This window comes from Schistocerca americana, chromosome 7 (genome assembly GCF_021461395.2).
Source record: "Schistocerca americana isolate TAMUIC-IGC-003095 chromosome 7, iqSchAmer2.1, whole genome shotgun sequence".
Lineage (NCBI taxonomy): Eukaryota > Metazoa > Arthropoda > Insecta > Orthoptera > Acrididae > Schistocerca > Schistocerca americana.
The window spans coordinates 289,262,102-289,273,124 of record NC_060125.1 but is presented as its reverse complement, the minus strand read 5'-3'; the positions used below and the strand labels follow the sequence as shown (position 1 = coordinate 289,273,124).

General features: G+C 40.0%; 1 protein-coding gene and 1 long non-coding RNA gene across 6 annotated transcripts; both read left to right on the top strand.

Annotated features, from left to right (window-relative positions):
• The first annotated feature begins 3,229 nt into the window (after positions 1 to 3,229).
• On the top strand, positions 3,230 to 6,310 carry LOC124622879 (zinc finger BED domain-containing protein 4-like). Its single transcript, XM_047148671.1, has 5 exons — positions 3,230 to 3,630; positions 4,577 to 5,166; positions 5,293 to 5,586; positions 5,697 to 6,197; positions 6,281 to 6,310. The coding sequence occupies exons 1-5, from the start codon at positions 3,444 to 3,446 to the stop codon at positions 6,308 to 6,310; spliced, it is 1,602 nt and encodes a 533-aa protein (XP_047004627.1). The 5' UTR covers positions 3,230 to 3,443.
• A 22-nt stretch (positions 6,311 to 6,332) lies between these two features.
• On the top strand, positions 6,333 to 8,476 carry LOC124622208. 5 transcript variants are annotated; one of them, XR_006980607.1, is made up of 8 exons: positions 6,335 to 6,356; positions 6,435 to 6,507; positions 6,678 to 6,748; positions 6,870 to 6,934; positions 7,056 to 7,120; positions 7,242 to 7,306; positions 7,606 to 7,674; positions 7,796 to 8,476. It is a non-coding gene; the product is annotated as an uncharacterized LOC124622208 (long non-coding RNA). The 5 variants fall into 5 exon arrangements; XR_006980606.1 differs by lacking the exon at positions 6,870 to 6,934; XR_006980605.1 differs by lacking the exons at positions 6,870 to 6,934; positions 7,056 to 7,120; positions 7,242 to 7,306 and having other exon boundaries at positions 7,796 to 7,859; positions 7,955 to 8,476.
• The last annotated feature ends 2,547 nt before the right edge of the window (positions 8,477 to 11,023 follow it).

The following is an 11,023-nucleotide window of genomic DNA, read 5'->3' as shown; positions in this document are numbered from 1 at the left end:
TCTGCGTTCTTAATCGCTATACTACGATGGCAAACTGCATTCACTTTAAGCGGATACCAAAAAAGCTGGCTGGATTTCGTTCACCAGTTCTGTTAAGTTCCACACCTTCCTCTATCGTATGAGCCAACCTCCGATGGCTCTCTGGGACCAAGATACATTCGCTAATTTGTGGCCTTACAGTAGCAGACGGTGTCATCACGGACACTATTGCTATCTCTATCACATTGGACCGCCATTTTGCAGAAATTTCGAGCTCTTCCCACTATCACCCTGCATTCCTCCATCGGAAGCGAGCGGAGGAGGCTCGGGCGATACCCTTGTCTTCTCAGAGTCCTACAATGCCGCCTTTACTACGAGGGACCTAGATCATGTTGTCATTTTATCCCGATCCTCCGCCATAGGGCCAGACGTTGTCCTTAATCAGATGTTGCAGCACCTTTCTCTTGCATGCAAGCACTTTCTGCTTAATATGCACAACCGCGTCTAGCCAGAGGGCATATTTCCCGGACGGTGGCGTGAAGCCACCGCCATACCCATACCTAAGTCCGGTAAGGACTAAAACCTTTCTGGTAGCTACTTCCACATCTCTCTCACCAGCTGTGTTTGGAAGTTAATGGAACGTATGATTCATGCCCAGCTGGTATGGTGGCTTGTGTTTCGCAATTTACTAACGACTGCAGAGTGTGGACTTTTAGTGCGCCGTTCTGCAGTTGACCATCTCGTTACTTTGTCCACTCATGTTATGAATAGTTTTATGCAGAAATCCCAGACTGTGGCCGTATTTTTCAATGTGGTGAAGGCCTACGACACATGCTGAAGAACTGGTATCCTCCATGCTATTTACACGTGGGACTTCCATGGCTGTGTGCCCTGTTTCCTACAGGAACTTTTAAAACACAGAGTTTTCAAGGTGTATGTGTGGGTTCTGCCTTGTCAGACACCTTTATCCAAGAAACCGATGTGCCACAGGGTTCCATCCTGAGCGTCCTTTTTCCTATCCACATTAACCCTATATTGGTCTGTCTCCCAGGCCGGGCGGTGTGGCCGTGCGGTTCTAGGCGCTTCAGTCTGGAACCGCGTGACCGCTACGGTCGCAGGTTCGAATCCTGCCTCGGGCATGGATGTGTGTGTTGTCCTTAGGTTAGTTAGGTTTAAGTAGTTCTAGTTCCAGGGGACTGATGATCAGATGTTAAGTCCCATAGTGCTCAGAGCCATTTGAACCATTTTTCTGTCTCCCACTGGGCATATCTGGCTCCCTCTTTGTTGCCGATTTTGCCATCTATTGCTGTTCTCAACAGGCCTGTCTCACAGACTGGCGTCTTCAGCAATGTCTTGATCATCTTTACTACTGGAGCATCGACAATGGTGGAGGGCTTCTCATTGGTGTGCTGGCCGTTATTAAACATGAATAAAATATATTAATGTGACAGTGACAGCTAACTACCACTTACTACTGAATCAAAAGCGATATTGTAAATAACTTGTATTTATTGTAAATTATCTCACGATAGAAATTAGATCATATTGAACAAATCATAAATGAAAACAAATTAAACAAATAGTACACTGTTCTTGATATACTGCACTGGTAAGATTGGCTCTCAGCTCTTAATGTTAAGTTGATGCGAAGTTAGATTTAACTATGCCCCTGGATAAGCAAATGATAAATGCGATCTGACTGCGTTCCTATAATCTCTTTTGTGTCAAATAATACGTACTTTGGACACCACCACCAAGAAACAAACCAAACAACATGCAAAAAGACAAATAACGAATAACGAATCGTAATCAAAACTGCACCGATCTCAGTGGATGGCAAGAACACGATCCAGCAACTATTTCTGAACTTTACTGCTGCTGCTGCAAGTTTTACAATATCGTCTACCAGTGTGCTCACTCCGTCGATTCTGCTGGGGTGATGACTGCAGCTGTGAAGTCGGTGAATTAAGATAAGTCTCTCAAATATCTTGAACAGAATAAACTACTCAGAAACTGCTAATACCACAAGCCCTATATTTCCTCTAAATGGTATACAACGCTTTCAAGACTGGCTCAACAACCTTTAATGTGCAGCCCAGTGTGCCTTGAACTAACGTGCAATACCAGTATGATAGCTCTGTGCACTGGTTGACTACGTTCAGTGTTGACTGCCAGCCTATAAGGCGGAATCAACTGCAATTATACTAGTAGTCAATGCAATGCCTATCGTGGACGCTGATGTCCTACTGTAGCTGCAGACTCTAGATCATACAGCACAGTATTCAAAATCTAAGTCCCTATCTCAGAGCTATCGAACTTTGCGACTGTCCGCTTTCACGGCACAAGACGCTCTCCTCACTCGCTCTGCACGATGCTCTTGCGACAATCTTGCCGCCAAACTCTAATCAGCCAGTCCTGACGCTGCAAAGGCTTCCCACATCTCCCTCGCGGAGTGATACAGTTTCTCCACCTATCCAAAAATTTCTCTGTTCAAACAGCGGGCATTGACCCTCAGCGTTTCCCGCACTTTCTTATGAACTGCCCAATCAGAGCTCAGCCCATTTGCCGCTAAAACAGCGTGGGACCGGGCGGCGCCAGCGCGTACGTTGGACACTAGAGGTGGGCAAAAAATAACGTAACTGATAGAAATAACCGGTTACTGAGAAGTAACGGTTACTGCGATAACCGTTCCTCTGATTCTGGCAGTTATTTCAATAACTGTTTAGTGTCAACAGTGCCTCGCGCCATCTGTTGACCGAAGATCGTACTGCGCATTTGGAAGGCGTTCTATAGACCATGGGAATAACTGTGAGACTGCGCGCCATCTGTTGATAGGAACTGTGTACTATTTCGTGGGCCTTCGTTACTTTTAGTATAAACAATTAAATAAAGTTAATGTCCGAGCCGTGGCTGATAGGAGCTGCAGTACAGGCATTAACAAGTACAGTCGATACCTTGAGCCACCGCCTTACGTGTTAATTTAGCTTGGAGGGGTAGTACAAGGAGAGTTACTAAGGAATTCGAGCGACTATGGAAATAACTGTCAGAGATCGGTATTCTCCTCTGCTCTGACAGTTATCGACGTTATCGTTATTGGCTCGCAGTTCTAGTTCTCTGGCAGTTATCGGGCTACCACCACAGATAACCTGGAAGTTGGTAACGGAATAACTGTGTGTCTAGACGTTCCTGACTCGGTGACTTCAGTTAAAGGTCGTAGATCCCGGTGATATTTCCAGAGAGGGTAGTAACTGGAGCGAACAAATATTTTCGTACTGGGCCATCGGGGAGAGGGGATGGCAAATAACGGGAATCTATTGTCTCATTTCTCTGCAATTCTTGGTGTTCCGGAACACTGGAACAGGTGTCACTCTCTTTCCGGCCTTTGGTTGCGTTAGAGGGTATTGACTTTCGTTCCGCGTTCTTGTTTTTCTTTGTGTTGTTGCTTACTACCAATAGTTGCCAACATGAAGAGGTCGAGGACAAGCGAAATGTGGTCATATTTCGAAATTCTTGATCGAGAGTTTGCGAAATGTACTTTGTGCGGTAAGAAATTATCGTACAAATCGACGACGACGAATTTAAAGAAACATCTCCAGAAATCACATTTAATTGTGGATTTCTCTTCACAAAGACCTTCGGAGCTAGATTTGGGTGAGTAATGAAAAAATATATTTATTGCAATTACGGTTATTTCAGTGCATGCATAATCATTTATTTTTTTATTTTATTAATTTTTTTAAGATAAGAGCATGCTATACAGTGTGGTGCTTTGTGCATTTTTACACGCAAGTTTTCATTTGTCGTGACTACTTAAGCTGTCGATACCACCGCACCTGTTTGCCTTGACATTTTCAAACATTAAATTATGTTGCATATGGTGCCGGAATACTTAATTATTTAATTCGAAGTTATTGTTACAGGTGTAATAACGATAGTGCTAATAAAATTCCACTGTGTGATATATGAACTGTCGTCTCGCAATTATTAGTAACTAATCGGATAGCGGATTGTATCAGTGCTCATTCCTGTGTATCATTTGTTTGTAACCCTGACGATGCCCGTGGTGGGGGGGGGGGGGGGGGGGAGGAGAGAGAATTAGATACCGTTTCATATTTTAAAATATTGAAAAGGATAATTGTTTTTAATGGAGTCTTCAACTGAATTCCATAAATGTTTTAAATTTTGTGGTGAAACTTAACCCAAAAATTTGACACATTAATAGTACATGTGACTTTCCACAGTGACAGTCATATTGAATATTTTGAAGTTCAGGGCCCTACTTATACATCAGTATTAGTTTAAAATATGATATGTCAACAACAATTAAGATATTTTTTAGGGTGGAAATACAGTACCCTCCCTTCCCCCCAATACACATTATTGAAAATGAAAATGTGTTGGTGTTGCTAGGATTAAAGAAGAAACTTGAAGCTATAGTCATTACTAAAACTGAGTCAATTGTCAACTTGCATGAAGTAAATATTCAAGCTGCAAGTACCATGTAGAATACTGTACGCAAACAATGTAATATATATCACCAAAAATATGGCATCATTTCTATTGTGCTTATGCTGATATGAAACCTATTTTTCTCTAGGTGAATCCCTTCCTGTAGAGGTGATCCTTGGCACCAGTAGTGTGGAAGAGGAGCGAGCTGCTCCAGCCCCCTCAATGCAGCAAGGTGTTCAAAGTTCTATGACATCGTACCTCTCCAAAAGGATCGGAGTGAATCAGAAAAAGAAGATAGATGAGCAACTTCTTCAGCTGTTCACTAAAGACTTCCAACCATTTTCAGTCGTTGAAGATTCGGGGTTTCGGGGTTTTGTGCGGGCCCTTAATCCTGGTTATGAGTTACCAAGCAGGAAGCATATTTCAGATGTAATGCTGCAAGCAGCATACACAGCAGCAAAGGAGAAAGTGGTAGACAAACTGTCAGCTGCGAAGACAGTTTGTTTGACCACAGATTGCTGGACATCGGCAGCAAATGAAGGTTACATGGCGGTGACAGGGCATTTTGTGTCTGAAGATTTCACCTTGCAATCGGTGTTGTTAGGATGTTCCCAATTGTCTGGTGCACATACTGCTCCAAATCTGTCGGCATCTCTAATAGGCACGACAGATAACTTCAGGCTGACAGACAAAGTTTTGCTGGTTGTGACGGATAATGCACCAAATATTAAAAATGCAGTATCCATTTTACAGTGGAAACACTTTGGGTGCTATGCACATACATTGAATCTTATTGTTCAGAATGCACTAAAACATTTTGTGTCAATTCAGCAGAAAGTGAAAACTATTGTAGCATTCTTCAAGAGAAGCTGCAAGGCAACAGAAAGACTGCTGACATACCAACAAAATAATGGGGCAGGTCATGTTAAAAAACTGGTGCAGGAGGTGCCAACAAGGTGGAACTCTACTCTGTATATGTTGGAGCGAATAGTTGAAATTAAAGATGCAGTGAAGACTTCACTTGTACTATTCACAGTTGATTTTGAACAACTTACCGACGAGGAATGGAACATCTGCTCAGAACTCTGCTCTGTGTTGAAGCCATTTGCACAGGTTTCAACACAGCTTAGTGCTGAGTCATATCCTACTGGCAGCCAAGTAAGTTAAGCAGCTTTTTTCTTGCTAAAATGTTAGCTGTGGTATTATGGCATAATCATTTCTGAGATACTATACTGTTTGTGTTACATTGAACTTATTCCAATTTTCAGGTTATTGTTCTGACAAGGGGATTATTATCAGTGTGTGCAGAACTTTTGAAACGGCCATTTAACAGTGTGACAAGGACTATCATTGAAGAATTAACAAAAGGCCTGAAGGACCGTTTCCACAATGTAGAGATGAGCAAATCTATAGGAGTAGCCACTCTACTAGATCCACGGTTTAAATCTCTTGTGTTTGAAAGCCGAGTTGCAGCAGATAATGCAAAGAAACAGCTTATTGAACTAGTAGCACAAAAGATGGGTGACAGAAGACTGACAAACACAGGCCAGAGCCATGAAACTGTGTCAACTTCAACCACCACTGATCCCTTGTCAGTATGGGGTGTCTATGATGCAATTGTAAAATCAGCACAGCCCCAGGGCACTCCTCAGTCAGCTGCTATTGTGGAAGTACAAAGGTACATGGACAGCCCAGTTATTAGTAGAAGTGAGGATCCACTGGCATGGTGGCGTGAAAATCAATATATTTTCCCAAATATTGCTAAAGTGGTGAGGGAAAAATTCAATATAGTGGCCACTTCTGTGCCGTGCGAAAGAATATTTTCTAAAACTGGTATCATTATAAATGAAAGGCGAACACGGCTGAAGGCGTCCAAAGTTGAAAAACTTATATTTCTAAATATGAACTCCTGAATTTCCTGTTACAGGGTACGTGTTATTTATTGTATTTAATGAGAGATTACTGGTCGCAAAATATGGTTTTCTTATCTTAGATGTTTGTTTCAGTAGTGGATTCGAGAGGCACACCAACACCAGCAGATGAGTCTCAGTTTAATACTTGGGATATTATAACAGTAAGGTAATTCTAGTTTGGGTACATTTTTGGCATATTTAATCTCTCCCTTAAAATGGAGATATAACTGTACGGCATAGCATATATTTGTTATGCTACATTAAAAGAGTACTAGTGGTTTTGTGTTGAAGTGTAATGTATATTGTCAGTCAGTAAGTCAGAGCACTTTGTTCCAGTTATAGCTCCAGAAGTCAGTCACCAGCAGCAGATGTCACACAGTTATAAAATGGGAAACTTGAAGAATAAGGTACTAATGGTTTGGATACACATTTGGCAAATTTCACCTTTCACTTAAAATGAAGGTACAGTTACAGTCCTTAAGAGTAAACTGGCAAGTGGTAACTCAAAGCTCTTTGTTCCTGTTACAGCTCCAGAAGTCAGTCACCAGCAGCAGATGTCACACAGTTATAAAATGGGAAACTTGAAGAATAAGGTACTAGTGGTTTGGATACACATTTGGCAAATTTCACCTTTCACTTAAAATGATGGTACAGTTACAGTCCTTAAGAGCAAACTGGCAAATGGTAACTCAAAGCTCTTTGTTCCTGTTACAGCTCCAGAAGTCAGTCACCAGCAGCAGATGTCACACAGTTATAAAATGGGAAACTTGAAGAATAAGGTACTAGTGGTTTGGATACACATTTGGCAAATTTCACCTTTCACTTAAAATGATGGTACAGTTACAGTCCTTAAGAGCAAACTGGCAAATGGTAACTCAAAGCTCTTTGTTCCTGTTACAGCTCCAGAAGTCAGTCACCAGCAGCAGATGTCACACAGTTATAAAATGGGAAACTTGAAGAATAAGGTACTAGTGGTTTGGATACACATTTGGCAAATTTCACCTTTCACTTAAAATGATGGTACAGTTACAGTCCTTAAGAGCAAACTGGCAAATGGTAACTCAAAGCTCTTTGTTCCTGTTACAGCTCCAGAAGTCAGTCACCAGCAGCAGATGTCACACAGTTATAAAATGGGAAATTTGAAGAATAAGGTACTAGTGGTTTGGATACATGTGTGGGAAATTCAACTTCCACTTAAAATGCAGGTACATTTGAAGTGTGTAATGTAGTTTGGCAGTCAGTAACACATAGAACTTTGTTCCAGTTATAGCTCCAGAAAACCGCCACCAGCAGCAGATGTCACAGTTATAAAATGGGAAACTTGAAGAATAAGGTACTAGTGGTTTGGATACACATTTGGCAAATTTCACCTTTCACTTAAAATGAAGGTACAGTTACAGTCCTTAAGAGTAAACTGGCATATGGTAACTCAAAGCTCTTTGTTCCTGTTACAGCTCCAGAAGTCAGCAGCAGCAGACATCACACAGCCATAATGCGAGAAGCTTGAAGAATAATGTGGTAGTGGTTTGAATACATATGACATATTTCACCTTCAGTTTAAAATTGAAGTTTGTTTATATTGGCAGGTGGTAACTCGGAGCTCTTTGTTCCAGTTATGGCTCCGATAGTCTTCCAGCAGCAGCAAATGTTTCACAGTCCTATAGAGGCAAACTTGAAGTATGAGGTAATAGTGTTTTGCATAGAATGGCAAACTTGACCTTTCACTTAAAATGGAGGTACATTTGCACTGAGTTTAATGTTATGACACGTGAATGGATTACCAGTGATGTATATGTAAATACTGGAATTTGTAACTTAGAACTTAATTTCAGTATCGGCTTTGAAATTTGGTCACTGGATACAACTATATTATCTTTCATGTTGATAGCAGCAATCATCAGATTGCAATCCAGTTTAGTTCCTGTGAGGCATGAGATGTCAAAAATACTTGTGGGTTATTGGTAGCCTGTGTCGAGGCATGTGGCACCTCAAAGTTTGTAAGTACAGTAGCATTTTGTTTTCTGCTTTACTTAAAAATTGTTAGCTGTAGCACCCATTCTGACATTTAATTATTTTGAATTTCAAGTTTCTTAAAATAATACTGACATCAGTTTCATGTGTGTTAACACTAATCCATATATTATTGTTAATATGCTATTTTCCTCAGATGTTAACTGAAATTGTTTTATTATAATGATAACAACACTTCAGCCTTTGTAGACTTGCAGTATAGGTTACCTGCTGAGAAATATTTACTGGAAGAAATGGTTTCTTTGAATAGGACCGAAAGGAATACCACTGAAAATGCCAAATGTGAATTGGTGAAACCTCTTGTGCTCAATACTAAATTTCATTTGCAAAACACAGAAGTTTTCCTATCTTTGTGGTGGAACACAACAAATTCTCATAATTTTGCTAGTTTGTATTCTAGAAAGGGTGCCAGAAATGGAAGAGTATAATTTTTATTAAATCGGGCATTAAATGTAAGTACGTTGGAGTACAGAAAGGGTGCAACTGGCCTTTCCCACTGTAGCCTGATGTGCTCCAACATGCATTTGTACGGATGTGCAGGTGGTTATAACACTAGTATCAAACTGCATGGTACCCACTTACTAATGTGACCTACCCTTGCATGATCTGCTGCAGACAGCAAGATATCCACTACTGCTCTTACTACCTGTCCAACAGTTGTGGAGGATTTTTTACCCTCTGCCCTTAAAATCTCAATTCTTGTTACATTTTTCATCCATTTTCTATCTCCTGATGGACCTGTATTGATTAAAAAACTAATCAATGCAGAGGTGATTGTAGAACTTTTGCTAGTGGCAGTGTGGAGGGGCTCCACTCTTTAAAAAAATGAAATTACATTGTGGGACATGGAATTATTATTAGAGGCTTTCATGGACATTTTGTTTACTGAAAAAGTCAGTCATTATGCGAGGTATTTAAATGTTAACTTCAAATCTAAAACTGCATCAAAAGATAAATTTCAGTAAGTCTTTAGCAAGTTTCAGTATCTTGCTTCACATGCTGGACCCTCCAACTATAAAAAAGTGTTTTGCAGAGAACAGCTATTCAGATGTTAACATCCCAGAATTTGTGTAAAAGATATCCCTTACATTGTTAGTTTCATTGTGGTCACACTCTAGTGTAGTTTTATCAGCATACATTTAGAAGTTTGAAGAACATATTAAATTAATTGCTAGACATGCCTTAAGTGAATATGTTTACTACTAATGTGAGTCAGCTAAGTAGTTGCTGCAAGTTTTTATGTTGTTTCTAAAGTGTCTTTAGACAAGGATATTTCTGCTGTTTGTTTCCTGCTCTTCTGTTTCAGATAACTTCTCATATATGCAGCAACTGCTGAAGCAGCCTCTGGCAGTTTATTGAAGAAAAATGTTAAAGTGTAATTGCATATATATTTAATCATTATTTTTGCTAGTGGTAAGATCTATTTTCATGTAAATCAGAACATTTTACAATAGGTAACAACTGAATGAGGCAGTGTAGCTATTAACAGCACTGACCTCATATTCAGGAGGATGGGGTTCGCTCTGTCTGGCCATCCTGATTCGGGTTTTCCATGGTTTTCCTGGATCGCTAAGGCAAATGCCGGGATGGTTCCTTCATCAAGGCCACGGCTGACCACCTGTCCCAACCTTAAAGAGATCCTTTAAACATTGTGTGTATACCCAAATTTTGAATTATTGATGTTTGTTGTATTATGTTGAGATATTCTTGGATGAAATAAAAAAGTTCATACATTTGTATTTGTGGTCACATGTTAAATTACTGAGAAAATTGTACTGTGGTTCTGGCACCGAATTTGCATTCAGGTGCATTGGGACCCTTCGCCTGTTTGAACATCCAGATTTACATTTTATGTGGGTTCCCTAAATTCCTTTAGGCAAATTCTTTTGTTGGTTCCACTGAATAGGCCATGGCAGATTACCTGCCATTTCCAATATGAGTTTCTGCTCAGTCTCTGACATGTTAAATATTTATTTATTCATTCTCTTTATAATGCTGCAATGTTTTAAGTGTTACATATCATTGTGGAAAAGTCAGAATAAAATTGATCTCACATGTACATACATTTGTGTTGGTTACCATTTTTTGTTTTAACTTATCTTCCTTCCTTTTGTTCCCTGTACTCTTTAAGTAATTTGTTGAAAACCCATGAGCTCAAAGACGAGCACTTACTACCATTTTAGGATATATTTTATATACAAATATGGTAATCTCTCATGTGGCATGGTAATGTCTTTGTTGAGGTGATATTACTGTCTCATGAACATAGGTGTCTTACATAGAACATACAGAAATTAAACAGCTGTGCAGTAATCTTGTAAGAATATATTTTAATTTTGGAGCAGGATAGGAAACTTATCTCAAGTGATACATGTATCACATCTCCTACCTTCTCAAGAAATGTCAATTTGTGGCACTACTGTGAGCACAAACACTTGCTGTCTCATACATAGTATGGAAAGCTATGAAGTGAAGTGTAGTAGTGTGTGTGCAACATGTTAATACTTTCTAGGGATTTTAAACTTACTGAAATGCCTTGAGTATTGGCGGTGATCTAAAAATGGAACATAGTTGAGTATCTTCTCCAAGTATACCCCATCACTAATGCTTGGTAGCATCATGATGAAAAAGTGCCAGTGCTGTATCAGGTC

Excerpts from the sequence above, each read along its gene's own strand:
- LOC124622879 (XM_047148671.1), top strand. The coding sequence starts at position 3,444 with ATGAAGAGGTCGAGGACAAGCGAAATGTGGTCATATTTCGAAATTCTT. Across the intron at positions 3,631-4,576 it reads ACCTTCGGAGCTAGATTTGG|GTGAATCCCTTCCTGTAGAG; the intron begins GTGAGTAATGAA and ends ATTTTTCTCTAG. Across the intron at positions 5,587-5,696 it reads CATATCCTACTGGCAGCCAA|GTTATTGTTCTGACAAGGGG; the intron begins GTAAGTTAAGCA and ends TCCAATTTTCAG.